The 16129-nt window shown below is 42.0% G+C and overlaps 1 protein-coding gene across 1 annotated transcript; it reads left to right on the plus strand.

Moving 5' to 3' along the window:
* Positions 1-2700: 2700 nt before the first annotated feature.
* On the plus strand, positions 2701-4130 carry LOC111870680 (putative nuclease HARBI1). Its single transcript, XM_023863145.2, is given in 2 exon segments — positions 2701-3070; positions 3810-4130. Coding segments are annotated over 2 exon segments (612 nt in total). The 5' UTR covers positions 2701-2779.
* Positions 4131-16129: the final 11999 nt, after the last annotated feature.

Here is a 16129-nt window from a genome sequence, read left to right on the forward strand (position 1 = left end):
GAAGGAAGCAAAAATAATAACTTTACCTAAACCGGGTAAAGACCCGAAATTTCCTCAAAATTTACGTCCGATCAGCCTCCTGTCCACGACAGGAAAACTATTGGAAAAAGTAATTTTGAAATTCCTCCGTAAACACGTTGAAGAAAGAGGCCTGATCAACGCAAGTCAGTTTGGTTTTCGTGCACGTCACAGCACGACATTGCAATGTATGAGGCTGGCGGATCACGTGACCCTTAATTTCATCAATAAAATGTCTACGGCTGCAGTGTTCTTGGACATCGAAAAAGCCTTTGATACCACGTGGCACTCAGGCTTGCTGTTTAAATTATCAAAATTGGAATTCCCCAACTCTTTGATCAAGCTTATTGGGTCCTTTCTATCTAAACGTAAATTCAGGTTCTCTGTTGAAGGCGAAATATCAACGCCAAGGGAAATGCAAGCAGGGGTGCCACAAGGTTCAGTCCTTTCCCCCACCCTTTTCAACATGTATATTAATGATGCCCCCCAAACTCATGGTATTCATTTGGCCCTTTTTGCGGATGACACCTGTCTATATGCGACAGATCGCAAAGAGGGTTTTATTGTTAGAAAACTCCAGCGCCGTCTCATCTCAATGGAGACCTGGTGTGAGCGCTGGAATATAAAAATTAATAAAGATAAGACTCGGGGGGTCTACTTCTCTCGTGGTCATCGACCGCCTGAGTCTTGTCTTACTCTAAATGGAAGAAACATTCCATTTGTAAATAGTGCAAAATATCTAGGTGTAATCTTCGATAAGAGAGTGGCTTGGAGATTACACATAGAAATGATCGAAGCCAAGGCCTTCAGAACATTCATTAGAGTTTATTCCTTATACAAAAGTGAGCGATTGAGCGCTAACATTAAACTGACCCTCCATAAAGCTCTTATTAGATCCGTAATGACTTATGCTAGTCCCGCCTGGGAGTTTGCGGCAGACACTCATCTAGTGAAATTGCAGCGCCTGCAAAACAAGGTTCTCCGCACGATTGGCAATTTTTCAAGGTGCACACCGGTCCGCGATTTGCACATGGCATTCAAAATCCCGTACGTATATGACTTTATAACAAAATTATGCAGACAACAAGCAGAAGTCATACAAAATCATGAAAATGAGAATGTTCTCAACATCGGACAAGGCGAAGCCCGACACAGGAAGTATAAGAGGCTTGAACTTGGCGGCGGTCAGGCATACGACCGTTCAAGTGACTAGACTGCCGTGATAGCTAATACTACTAGGATATTTATTTATATATAAAAGGGCATAATCTGCTGTACCTAGCCTGGAATGAGAGGCCGTGTAAATATTGTACATTTATATAAGAAATAGGTATACTGTAAATATGTGTAAATACAGACAATGGACAAATTACTACAGACTGACTAACAAATGACAGACCCGACCTCTCGTCAGAGAGGGCGCTACACATGGACAAGACAGTAACTTTCATCCAATGGGGCTCGACACCAAGACAGACAGACTGACTGACCGTCAGTTGCAACGTGACTCTGACTCTGACTCTGTTTATGGTCCGTATGTTGAAGTTCCACCTTCTAGAAGATGGACGTGGAATGCTCACTTCCATATGCATCTTGAGAATGGACACAGGATGCGGTGATCTTGAGAAAAATGTTGGAATAGACAAAATGTTAGAGAAAAATATTCTTGCGTTTCATGTAATATTGCTACATTTCTCATTATTAAATTAAGTTGACGTGCATAACAGTGAATGAAATGTGCATTACTATAAACTGCTTTTATTTTTGCTTGAACGCCTGCTTTTTTGCCTTTCATGGCATTTGCACCATCAAATGACTGAGCTATCAGTTTTTGTCCATTTCCTTGAAGGATTATATCCAGTTGTTCTAAAATACGTTTTGATATGCCATCTGCAGTTTGATTTTCTGGAATAGAGAATCCCCAAAAGACGCTCCAATATTTCTCCATTCAATACATACTCTAGAACAAGGACCATTTGAGTGTGTTCCGAAACATCTGTTGTGTCATCAGCCATGACAGCTACAAAGGAAGCCTTCCTAATTTCCGTCCTTATCTCCTCATGGTGTATTTATAGTAGGAAAATGAACCATACTATATAACTTGAAAGACTACAGCATATAATTCAATTGTCACTGCTTATTATTGTCTACAGGATATTTTACATTAAAATCACCGCAAACCAGCATTCGTAACGTTGGTTTATAGATTTGTTTGATAACAGATTCTAATTGGGTAATAAATAAAAAGAGTTACTGGAGAGAGACCTATAAATAGCTAAAATAAAAATATTGTCACATGTTTGGAATCCAGGAGTCAATTCCATAGTAACGCTAGAACACACCGTTGCATAGGTAGCGACAATAGCGGTATTGTAGCCCCATCAGTTGGCTGTTGCCTAGGAAGTAACAATAGCAATACTGTAATTCTAATGCTAGGTTCCAACGGGGTGTGGATACGAAAGAGTGGAACGCTTTCGTACTTGCTTTCGTGAATTTGCAGGCGTGAACCCACCAGTCGTGGGTCGTGAGTAGTTCACACTGGCTGAAGTGTCTACGAAGACGTGATTTAGTTGATCGCGGAAAGCCGACCATGAACGAGCTCCTCATAGAAAATTGTGCTGTTGTGAGTTCAGTTTTTGCTGCTATTTTAGCGCAGAGAATGAATCAGATGGTGGAAATGAAAGGAAAACGGAAGAAAAGCAGATGGTGAGTTAGGAAGTGGATTCTAAATAGGAAATTAGGGCCACATAATTTGGTTGACATGGAACTCAGAAATAGTTACCCAGATGATTTCAAGAACTTACTACGAGTGTCTGAAGACCAATTTGATTTCCTCCTGGAACGCGTTTCACCACTGGTCGCAAAATCAGATACTAATATGAGACAGGCAGTAAGTGCAAAAACAAAACTTCAAGTGACTTTACGATATTTAGCCACAGGAGACTCTTTCAAGAGTCTGGAATTATTATTTCGTGTTCCAAAAAGTACAATTAGTAAATTCATACCCGAGACCTGCGAAGCTATTCACAAGAAACTTAAAGAATTCATAGAGGTAAGCGAAATGTTATAAGTACAATTTTTTAATAAGTCATTTATTACAGCTGTTTTGTAACGAATCGTTTATTCCAGCAATTCCATTTTTTTAGTAGGTAGGTATTTTATTATAGCTACAATAATTATTAGAGTAACATTTTATTATAACTAACATTACAGTAATTTTTTTGTTCTGATTAGTAATAATAGCTCATCATAACTGCGTAAAGAAGAAATCATCAGAAATTCCAGTCATACTTGACTCTCTACTCGTAGGTAGTGTTGACTGGTTGGTGAGAGTAGTTGGTGGGCACATAGCGTTAACTAGTAGAGAAGTAATGTTATCTTGCAGTCTGATAGCGGTTGGAGGTCCAATCTGGCGTAACATGGACGCAACAATATTTCCCGAAAGTCATATGTGTCATCTTTCGTAATTTGTGCAGCACGATTAGAAATATCTTGTAATTTGTCAATGGCACCTGAAATAAAATTAATTTGGGGGTCATGTAAAGGTTGTTTATTTGAGGATGACTGCCGGGGTTCTGTTGAAAGCATTTTTCGCTTGCGAATTGGCATGGATGCCTCAGTTTCTTCTGTGGTGTGGGATGGTCCTGGAACCATCTCATTGAAATCGTCAATAGGCCTTTGATGTTGGAGTGGAGATTGTGACGGCTCCACTTCTGATTGCTGTACTTGTGACTCTGTTGTGGTGTTCGTTGGTAACTCCTGCAATCAAAATATTAAATATTTTGTTTCAGGTGCCGGCTCCATCAGATGAGTGGAAATATGTTGAATATGGATTTAGAAACTGATGGAATTTTCCAGGCTGTGTAGGAGCTCTGGACGGAAAACACATTGTCATACGTGCCCCTCCCGCTACTGGATCCGATTTTTACAATTATAAAAATAGTTTCAGTATTGTCTTAATGGCTTTAGCTGACTCCGATTATTGTTTACTGTATGTTGACGTTGGCGCTAATGGAAGAGGTTCTGATGGAGGAGTATTTCAAAACAGCTCTTTATACAACGCTTTAGAGACAAACAGCTTACCAATACCAACTGATTTCGTAATTGTGTAGGACGATGCGTTTCCGTTAAAGACGTATTTGATGGAACCGTACAAGCGACGTAACTTGTCCGAAGAAGAAAAAAATTACAACTATCGACTTTCAAGGGCTCGAAGAGTGATAGAAAATACTTTCGGCATACTTGTGAGTAAATTCAGAGTGTTTGAAAAACCAATGTCTTTCAAATTAGAATCGGTGGACAAGGAAGTGCTCGCCTGCTGCACGTTGCATAATTGGCTGAGGAAAGCAAATCCCACCTACATCTCAAGCGGTTTAATTGATTACGGAGATGAAAACCATCGTATTGTCCCCCGATCCTGGCGTCAGAATCACATTACTGGCATAAGGAACATTCCTTCAAGTCTTCACAGAAATCCCGATAAATCCTGCGATTACTTTAATAATGAAGGAGTTGTGCCCTGAAACAGCACTACTCAATGATGTGCCAACTGCCGCACTGTAGAGCACATCCGTCTCAAAAATTCATACCCAGTTGACATGTTAATTACAATACAACTCAACCCCTCTGGAAGGCATACCAGAGGCAGGACGAGACGACTAGGAAATCCGAAATGCGAGTCCGCAGACCGGAGACCCAGGGACCCGCGCTGAAGTCACAGTGTATAAGTGAAGTACAGACTTGTGATGAAAAAAAAACATGGACAAAGAGACCTATGATAACCCACTAATGTAAATATTGTAATTGGTGTAACTTGTGTTAATCTTCTCTTTGGTGGAGGAACAAAGTCAAAAGTGAAAGTGGATTAATGAACAGAAAGAGACATATGATAACGAATTCATGTAATTTATGTAATATGTGTAATTTTTTTGAGTAATTTTTTTGGGACGGTTGAACCAAACGAAAAATGGTGGTGGATGTAACGTTAAGTATAGAAAACAAGTGTAATATTTTATCCCTGTAGTAGAAAATATTTCACGTTTTGGCCGGGGGAGTGTTGCGCCCAAATTTTGAAATTGGAAATTTAAGGCATTACTTAAATGTTTCGAGACTTACGAAAAGTGTTTTGCAGCCATTACGTTAGTATGTCAACACCTGGACAGGCAACTAGGTTACGAATGTAGCTGATCAGCATTTATGCGTAAGCACATAAGTAAGAAGCTCTGTTAACTGGGCCACTGGAGTATAGTAATATTATCACATAAGCAGCAGAGAGGACCACGGAACCACCCACAACCGTAGGGGTAGCCAATGGAAACCATCCACTCCGAAATTGAGGACGAAAGGAGGAGTTAATTTCCCCCTTTCTTTAACCGCTGATTTAGCAAATTAAAGATATAAATTACGGAATTTAGGAGACTTGGGGAACTGATCTAACACATAATAACCTGTTGTCAGCCGGAGGCTCTAGTCAATATGGGCCTTACGAGTGGAGGAAGAGCCCACGTCTTTGATTTCAAGTAAGTCATGTTTACTCATGTAAGCCATGTTGTTATATATTCTTGTTGATAAAAGTGTGTGGAAAATACCGAAAGCAAACTCCAGTGTGCTCGGCGAGCTCTTGGGGGAGAGCAATAATTATGTAACAAGTGATTGCCTAGGAAGATAGTCCGGCAATATGTCTGTGTATGGTGTATGTGTTAGGATTCCTAGTAGTGTATCATGAATAGTAGGGGAACAGGATCGCATTGCACGATTAATACTTGCCTACAGTCAGGAGTCGAAGCAGAGAAAGAGAGAGAGACTCCAGTTTTACACCCCCGAAGAGGAGGTTCCTAGCGTAGATTCAAGTAAATCCACTATGTAGTCCCGACTGAAAGTCGGCCTTGTTAATAATGTAAATATTGTAAATACGGTAAATATTAATGTAAATAGACCAGTGTACATAGAGTAGGATGTACGCAGGGAATTTTGATTCACCCCTCCATAATCACCTTTCCACGACCGATCTCACAGATCCTACCAATATGAAAGGCAACAGCAGCCGAATGCAACCACAGTTCAGGGGAGGCACTATTGGACTGGGATAGGCACCTGCCACGCAGGCAGCGTTTAGTAGCCTGGGTATCAACGCCCCCTTAAGAATCATAATAGTGTAATACGTTGCTACCTGCAGACTATATGAGGAGTTGTTAGGAGGGAGCTATGACAAGATGTCAGGGGGTAGTTCCAACCATAGAGATGACAGACGATAAGTAGAGGCGAGTCAGACCCGGCACTCCCGCTCTACGCCAGTAATAAGAGGTGACAAGGATGAAAGGGCCAGCCCACAGAGGACGCTCGACTACCGCGATACCGGCCCTCAGTACATTCATCACCTCCCTTAGTATTTTCATCACCTCCCTTAGTATTTTCACCAACCTTCGTACGATATAATAGATGGTGGCAGCTTTAAGTGAGAGAAGGAAGCACCAAAACAGGAGAATCCTAGCTGAGAGTAAGCTAGGATTATGGTGTTAACTCCTTACAGCGAAAGCTGTGGTGGTAAGGAGGGATACCTGCACTCCCTCCCTGCTCCACGGTGTTACAAGTGGTGGCAGCGGTGGGATGCCTCCAAGCCCCCTGCCACCACGGCGTTACACAGCAAATATAATAACAAAGATACTTAAAAGAATAATTGAGAGGAAAATAGAGGATGTACTTGGAGAAGATCAGTTTGGATTTAGAAGAGGAAAAGGAACCAGGGATGCAATTGGGATGATGAGAATTATAGCGGAACGAACTTTGGAGGTAGATGAAGAACTGTGTGTTTGCTTCATAGACTGGCAGAAGGCATTTGACCGGGTAAACTGGACCAAATTAATGCAGATCCTAAAAGAAACAGGTATCGATTGGCGTGAAAGAAGATTGATCACAAATTGTACATGGATCAGAAAGTTAGAGTACAAGTGGACAGAGGGGAGACAAGAAGTGTGCAGATTGGAAGAGGAGTTTGACAAGGATGCTGTTTATCACCAATTCTGTTCAACTTGTACAGCGAATGCCTTACCAAGGAAGCTCTGGATGGGCTCGGTGACTTCAAATTAGGAGGGCAAATTATTCAAACTGTGAAATATGCAGATGACCTTGTGTTAATGGCTAAGGAAGNGGTGTTGGAGAAGGATGGAGAAGATCATTTGGATTGATTATGTGAGAAATTAAGAAGTGTTAATTAGAGTCAGTGAGCAGAGGAATATCCTACACAAAATAAGAAAATGGAAGGCTAATTGGATGGTCATTTTCCACGCAGAAACTGCCTTCTAAAAGAAGTTATTGAAGGAAAGATAGATGGGCGGATAGAAGTGACAAGAAGACGAGGAAGAAGACATAAGAAGATGCTGGATGACCTTGGGGACAGAAGAGGATACTGTCACTTGAAGGAGAAAGCTCTAGATCACATTAAGTGGAGGAATTGTTTTGAAAGAGACTGTGGACCTGTCGTCTTGACAGATTACTGATGATGATGATGATGATGATGATATCCATTTGTAACTTACTTATTGACTTACCTACATATTAGTCATTCTACCCCCTTTGTTGATTCATGCCTTGAATAAGAGCAGATTTTTTAAGTTTCCCCATATTCATCACAGAAGTTCCCTACGTGTTCCTGCTCGTTGCATGTTTGTCAGTCTCACCTGCCTTGTAAATCATTTTCGTTATAGTTAGCTCCAACTCTGGTATCTCTGTGTGTCACCCTGTCTGTGTTGGTGTCTTCATGTCAGTTTCACTTCTCTTGTAAATCATATACTGCATAATTAGCTCCAACTCTGGCATGTGTGTCACCCTGTCGCAGTGTTGGTATCTTCATGTCAGTCTCACATGTCTTGTAAATCATTTTCTGTATAGTTAGCTCTAACTCTGGCGTGTGTCTCAATGCTGTCTGTGTTGGTGTCTTCATGTCAGTCTCACATGTCTTGTAAATCATTTTCTGTATAGTTAACTCCAACTCTGGCATGTGTTTCACCCTGTCTCAGTGTTGGTGTCTTCATGTCAGTCCAGTTGATTGCTGTTTTGTGTATGTCATCAAATAGATTTGGAAAAAATTAGAATTATCCAATTTTTAATGTTCCTTTTCCTTCTGCAGGTGAGAATTTTTGCTGTTGTATTTGCAACTGTCACCATCCATGTTACATTTTGCTTGTCATTTGAAACATATTCGATAAGAACATTTGTGTTTCCTGAATTTTTTTAAATGGCCACCCTTTATTAGAGGAGAGTGATGTTTTCAACAGCTAAAAGTTCAATGGGTTTGCAGATTTAGAATAGACATGTAAGATTTGAGGTTTTCACGGTGATGACTACGAAGAATGCCACCTTGTGGGATGTGGTGACATGTACAACTAGTATAAACCGACGTTTTGGAGGTGGTACATTCCCCTGAAACATCGGTTTATACTATGTGTACACGGTGCCACATCTCAGAAGAAGGGATTCTTCATAAAACAGATGTCATTGAGGTTACTGGCGTTACTTCTGGTTACGCAGTGTGTGTCGTAGTTCCTTTCATATTAGTGTGTTTGTATTGTTGTAAAATGAGAAACCAGTTTCTTTCATCAGATTGCTCTAAAAACATATGTAGAACCATTCATCTTCAGGAGTAGACCATAAATGTTTTTGAATGTTTTTGACGTCTTGTTCTGTTTATTTCACTGTAACCAAAAAGGTGTGCATTTCTCGTGCTGTTGTGTTTCCTATCCTTGTCAAGTATGTCTGAATACTGGTTGTAGTTTGGCCAACTTTTATCTGATTTTCTCGCTTGTGTTACTGTTATTGTCAGATGAGACTGGTTTTTAGGTCCTCCTCAAAATTGGCTCCTATTCAGTACCTTTCTTATTCCTCAAAAGAAGTAACATTATGAAATGGAAAAAAATATATTCTCTTGAGAGTAATAAAGTATGTGTATCACTCTTGTGAGATTATATCGGTACGTGTCTGTATTTGAAACTTCTGCCCATAACCTAACCCCAAAGAGATATGCGAAGCTCTGTATCAAGCACCTGCAGTGCTCAGTGTCCATGTATAAAATATCAGAGGGTGGGAGACTCTCCCACCATTCCACACCCAGCTAGAAGCATTTGAGTAAGCCTTTATTTGTTTGGGTCTTCCTTGTAAGTCCTTAAGGGGTTGTTGTCTTGGGACAATGAAGTGCAAATATATATTGACAGAGTAATCAGAAAAGGACAGGACTGGAGCATGAACCTTTCTGTCTAATGATTACCCTCCTGGGGCCACGTTTATAGATATTTCACAGCTGGAAAGTTGAATGGAAATTTGTGTGGAGCAGTGGATGAACTCTCAGTGTTATACCTGTTATAATAATTGGCGTTTTGGTGTTGTAATATTCATATTTTGTGGCATCCTGCTGTGTAAATCACTAGATGATATTTATTGTATTCCTGTTGACACAACACTATTTCCAGCAGGTGGAGTCACTCTCCAGGACAACATGTTTCGGCACACATTTGCCATTTTCAGGTCTATACATTTTTTTAAATTTGTTTAGTGGGGGGTGGAGTCCAGTTGGGTCCACTCGGCACAGCGGCCACTGATTGGCCTATTGTAGCCTGCCCCGGGTGATTATGATGGAGAATTTGGTGGAATGAAGATTGGCAGGGAAACCGAAGTACTCAGAGAAAACCTGTCCCAGTGCCACTTTGTCCACCACAAATCCCACTTGACCAGACCTGTTATTGACCCTGGGCTGCCGCGGTGAGAAGCCAGTGACTAGTTAGTTATTGGAGAGGGTTGGTTTCCCCATGCACTGAGACCTGTATTGGTCCATTGTGCTTCCCTCTATGATTTCTACCAGTCTATATATCCTACCGGTACTGGTGCTTACCATCAGTCCCGCCAAGCCAGCGAGACCGGCTCCACTAGCTGAGAGGTGTCTATAATGCTTCCCCAATCTACCGGAGGTATTACAGACTGCTGTTGGGCGGGAAACGTCCGTTAATTTGGCTCAGTGACCTCCTTTGGAGATATGAGGTTCTTTTACGTGCCGTAAAGCTATGACACGTGACCCACGGCTTTAAGTGCCTCCCGGAGGACTTGTTCCCTGAATTTTTCCGCCCTTAAAAATTCGACGACCTCCGCCGGGTATTTGAACCCGCGTACTACGAGTCATGAGGTGGGAACGTTACCTCTAGACTATGGAGGCCGCTAGCCAGTGACTAACTGCTTGAGCTATGGCACGGCTTATCTTCAGGTCTAGGTTTTAGTTTAAATTATTCTATCATAAGTCATCGTAAATTTTAATATAAGCCGACTGGCTCTTCCATTGTGTTATACACTGTATATTATACCAGTATACTACAATGGGTTGGTTTTTTCTCTTTTGTTTAACATTGTGGTTATTTTGTTCAGTGGTTACTAGTGAATGTTTTATAAGAATATGTGGCACTGAAGCACACTATCAGTCCACTCCATGTTTTCTTATTCTGCTGTTCTTCCTGGGATAGCTTGGGCAGAGTTCTTGTTGACACTGCTGTTTGTACAGAGTAGGATGTGGTTTTGGTGGTTTCACAATTTCTCCTACTGGGTAGTCCAGTTTTCTGTACCAGACTTGAAGGTGACACACATACGCTGAAGCATGTTGTAGGCAGCAACTCCACCTGTTGGAAATAGTGCTGTGTTGACAGGAATATAGTCACTGTTATCTGTAGTTGTAATACGCAGTTCTCAGTCAGCATATACAGCCTGTAATAATGCAGCACATGGTTGATGAATGTTAATTGGTTTTGTATTTGTAAAGAATTACAGTTGTGTTATTTTGTCAAGAAATAAGTAATTTTTTCCTTTATACAAACTCCTTTTCTATATTATTCTGCATTCCTTTGTGCCTGTAGTTTGTTTCCTGGGCAGTCATAACTGGTTTCTGTAGTGCAACCATTTAATTCATAAAGCAGTCACTGCACACAAATTTTTCCCCTTGGCACTACAGCCCCAGTGGGCCTAGGCCTACCTCCATAAACTTCTCCATTCACTTCGGTTTCTCTAGATCTTACACATTCGGTAGGACTACTTGGGCCGGTGATCAGCTCATCGCAAGGCTTCTACCTGTACACAAACACAGAAAAAAGCACACACACAAACTAAACATCCATACCATGAGTGGGATTCGAATCCACGATCCCAGTTTCCAAGCAAGCGAAGAGGGTACATGCCTTAGACTGCTTGGCTACCGTGACCAGCCTGCAGAGAATTACAGTGATAAATAATAGAAAATTCATCAGTGGAAAAATATATTTTGAAGATTTTCATAATAAATCAGCACTCTATTATTTCAGGACAGATTATTCAAAGAAAACTTGACAAAAAGCAAATGTTTCTGCTACAGTGTACTTTTCAGTTTCTATTTTCATTTATGGCTGCCATTAGTGACATCGCCCAGGGTCACCTGTTTTACCACGAGGATGTTTTGGGTTCATAAGATTTAGGTATGTTGGCTACAGCAAATATCACTTCTGTCCTTGTGAACAGGTAAGGATAGGAGCGAGAGACTTTGGAAACTATGATAATAAATATATGACAGTGTTAAGATGCCATTATTGTTCAAAGTGAAAATGGTAGTTCCATGATTTATACAAAATTGGACATTGCATTCTACAGGTTAGAAATATCTGGTTTACATGGATATTTCATTCAAAGTGTCCAGACTTATAACTAATAATAACTTTATTTTCAGGGTTACAGCTCAGTCACACTTATCCCCTTGAAAATAAATTTCTTGAGTAGCAATGCAGTGCTCCCAACAAATTTTCCACATTCTGGTACACAGTTTGAAGGATGTTCATGTGTTCTGCTTGTAGTGTCATAAAAAGTAAAAGTAAAAAATAAAGCTATCCCTGTAACAGGCCATGAAGGCCCATAGGGTTGTGAGATGTTGAGGGTCCCACATTATCTAGACAATTGGCTCTACGATGGTGGTAAGGTTGTCAGCCTTATGCGCTGGCCGCACTTTACTCCCCAGGAAAATAATTTAATTAATTCCTCGTACTCAATCTGTTAGAGGCTGAGTCGACCCCAGGTCCATAGTGCAGCAGAAAGGATTAGGTCAATTGAAAAAAAAATCCAATCACTTCATCGGGACTTGAACCCGCGACCTTCCGGCTTGTAGCATAGTGCATCAACCAACTACGCTTCCGCGTGCAATGTCCAATATAGCGTTGTTTGTATTCATCTGACCAGTCGATAACAGTTATCTCAATATACTCAATCCAAGCGATATATCAATCTGTAACTAACTGATCAACGAATTTAATAACATGTAATGGCAGAAGAGCACAGATAACGTACAGCAAAAAGCATATGATGCTGCTGAATTATGTTCATAAGCTGTTGATTCGTTTCAGTACTACACTCTACTAATCATTAGCTTTCTGAGCTGAATTAACATAACTGCAGGAGAATGTCATGTCATGTCACATCTGTTTCCATTCAATAAGACAGGGTCTTGTGCACATTCAACAATCAGAATCAAATGTAACTCATTTGCACATTTGTACCATGGGACTTCGTTCATTTCCTGTCAGTTCTAAAGGTTAGCAAAAGCAATCAACTCCAATATATTGCAGCATTCTACAAAACTGAAGCATGCCTCACACAGCAGAACTCTTACTTACAACATGAAAACTGTGGCATGCTACAAGTCACATACGTTGTGCTTTTAAGTTCTAAGGTCTCCGTTTTTTTTCCATAACATTAACATAACTGCAGGAGAATGTCATGTCATGTCATGTCACATCCGTTTCCATTCAATAAGACAGGGTCTTGTGCACATTCAACAATCAGAATCAAATGTAACTCATTTGCACATTTGTACCATGGGACTTCGTTCATTTCCTGTCAGTTCTAAAGGTTAGCAAAAGCCATCAACTCCAACATATTGCAGCATTCTACAAAACTGAAGCATGCCTCACACAGCAGAACTCTTACTTACAACATGAAAACTGTGGCATGTTACAAGTCACATACGTTGTGCTTTTAAGTTCTAAGGTCTCCGTTTTTTTCCACACAATAATCATACAAAAAATATGAAACTTCTGTCACTTTTCAACGTAATCTCCGTGCAGCCGTACACATTTTTCACAACGTCGACGCCATGATTCCATGGCCACTGCGAACGCTTCTGTAGGAGTCTGTTTTGACCACTGGAAAATTGCTGATGCAATAGCGGATTGAAAAACCTCATCCATGTCTCATCCAATGTCACAATTGATGAAAAGAAAGTCCCATTCATGCCTTCATCGCGTGTCAACATCTCCTGGCAAATTGCCATGCGTGCAGCCTTGTGGTCATCCGCCAGAATTGGTGGCACCCACCTGGAGGACACTTTCCGCATTCNTCTCGGCACTTCCACTAGAGTTCTGTGTGCCATAGAGTGCTGCCATCTCTGTCACGCATTCACAAAGGGTGCACACGTATTTTAAACTAACCCGCATGTGTGTATCTGCTCCCAGTCCTGAGAAAAAAATCGGAGACCTTAGAACTTGAACGCCCCTCGTACTGTTCCTTTAGTCTACACACATCTCTACTTCTATATGATTTACTGCACACATCAACATGTATGCGCTGATGTCTCTTCAGACTACAATGATCACTGAATGACTTATTACATACATCACAGTAAAATGTCTTCTCCCCACTATGTATGAGCTGATGTGCCTTCAGAGTAATCTGCTGACTGAATGACTTTTTACATACATCACAGAAAATGGCTTCTCCCCACTATATATGCGCTGATGTGTCTTCTGAGTATTCTGCTGACTTCCAAACTTAAGAGCCGCACGTTCGGGAAACGCCTACGGCGCTCGTCAATGAGTATGGTCTTCCGGGCGCCTAGCTTATTCCAACCTCGGGCAATATGTCATCCATGTGATGCGAGTTCAATGAACCCATATGTGGTAGTGAGTATTGGGGCGTTTTGGTTCCCCGCCATGTTTGATTCGGGATCATCCCGCTCCTTTATAAGGCAAGATGTGTTCAAAAATATCGAGCAGTTAAAGCTGCCGTTTAAATTAGAGCAGGCGGAAGAGCGCTGTGTAATGGTAAACGGACAGCCCTGTGTGATTTCGGAAATGGCAATGTTAAGTATTAAAATAGGCTCCTTTTCATGGAATCATCGTTTCTTGATTTTGGGCGAGTGTCCCGTTCCTTGTATCTTGGGCGTGGTCTTTATGACGCGCGCTAAGATGTGATTGGATTTTGTGACCAGACAGTATAGCTTCTCTTTTCATCGCGAACAGGATCTTCCGTTTGAGGCCTTTACCTTAAGCTATGTGAGTCGGAAAAATTTCCGCGCCCTAAGAAATTACGACGGGATTAATGTGTGAATCCCTGTCGGCAGAGTCAAGCGAGTCCGCGGATATTTTGGGCCTGTTACGAAGTTTTCCGGCCTTATTTTCTGAGAGCCTAGGCACAGTTAAGGGTATGGTTTGTCATTTGGACCTAACTGATGGCAATCCGGTACGTAGTAGGCCGTATCAGTGTTCGCCTCCGCGCTTGCAGCTGCTGCGCGAGATTGTCCAAAATTTATTGGACAAGGGAGTTATTCGTAAGAGCTATTCACAATATGCCAGTCCGGCATTTTTGGTCCAAAAACCATCTGGGGGTCAGCGGATGATCGTGGATTATCGTCTTTTGAACAAAAAGATCGTGTTCGACGCATTTCCCATACCTAATGTAGAGTGTGCGTTTGCCCATTTCAGCAAGGAAACTATTTTCTCAGTGTTAGGTTTAAATTCTGCTTATTATCTGATTCCATTATCTGCCAAGAGTCGCAAGGTTACGGCGTTTTGCACTCCCTTTGGACTCTTCGAGTTCGTGAAGTTGCCCATGGGGATTAGTGTAGGATCCCAGGTGCTTTCCCGCGTGGTCGACTCCTTGTTGAGCGACCTCAAGAATAAATTCATTTACAACTTTATGGACGACTTGGTTGTGTATTCTCGCTCGCGGGAGGAACACATGCAGCATTTAAAGGAAGTCTTCACGAGATTGGGGAAGGCGGGTCTCACGCTAAATCGGGATAAGCTTTAGTTGGCGAAGCAGGAAATACCGTTTCTTGGACATCTCATTTCCGCACAAGGAATCCGGATTTTACCTGAGAGGGTAGAGGCTATAAGAACGTGTCCTCCCCCCCAAGAACCTAAAGGCGGTTCGCAGGTTTTTGGGGATGGCCGGTTTTTACGGCAGGTTTATACGGAACTTTTCTCATCTAGCCGAACCCCTGCATGCCTTGAAGCGCAAGAACGCGTGTTTTGAGTGGGGTCAGTCCCAGCAATCGGCGTTCTTACTGCTGAAAGAGGCGCTAATGACGCCTCCGGTCTTGCAGATTCCGGATTTTTCCTCACGCTTCTCCCCCATGTGTGATGCTAGTGACGTTGCAATCTCGGCGGTTCTCCAAAAAAAGAACGGAGAGCAATGGGCGCCGATCGCTTACGCGCGCCATTTGTTGTCACCAGCGGAACGAAGATACGCTATTTATGAAAAGGAATGTTTGGCCGTGGTCTATGGCTGTGAGAAGTACAGAACCTATTTAGAACATAAGGAATTTGACCTTTTCACCGACAATCAAGCCTTGGCTTGGCTGTTACGCCACGCAAAGGAGTTGGGTAGGATTGGGCGATGGATCCTCCGCTTAGCGCCATTCAAATTTCGCACTACCCATATCAGAGGCCAGGACAACGTGGTGGCGGATTGCCTGACGAGACAGCATGAACAACCCTGTGTCGAAGTCACATTTTCGGGCCTGATATTGGGCCAGCTCCCCGAGGCCTTTAAGTCGACCGCCGAGTACCAAAAGAAGGACCCCCTGTGTAGGGATATTTATCAGAAGGTAATTCAGCAGGCCCGGCGGCAAGACAATTTAGGTTAGTGAATGGAACCTTACTGTACCAACCGTCCAGAGCGAGGGACAAGCGCTAACCCCTTCCAGNACGGCCGATGCTGTATGAGTATTTTCATCAGTCTCATTTGAGCGCCCATTTGGGGGTAACGAAGACGCTCAACCGCATCACGAAGGTGTTCTATTGGCCCAAGATGAGGAGCGAGGTGGCTGCCTTTGTACGGAGCT

Source organism: Cryptotermes secundus, unplaced genomic scaffold (genome assembly GCF_002891405.2).
Source record: "Cryptotermes secundus unplaced genomic scaffold, Csec_1.0 scaffold3244, whole genome shotgun sequence".
NCBI classification, from domain to species: Eukaryota; Metazoa; Arthropoda; class Insecta; order Blattodea; family Kalotermitidae; genus Cryptotermes; species Cryptotermes secundus.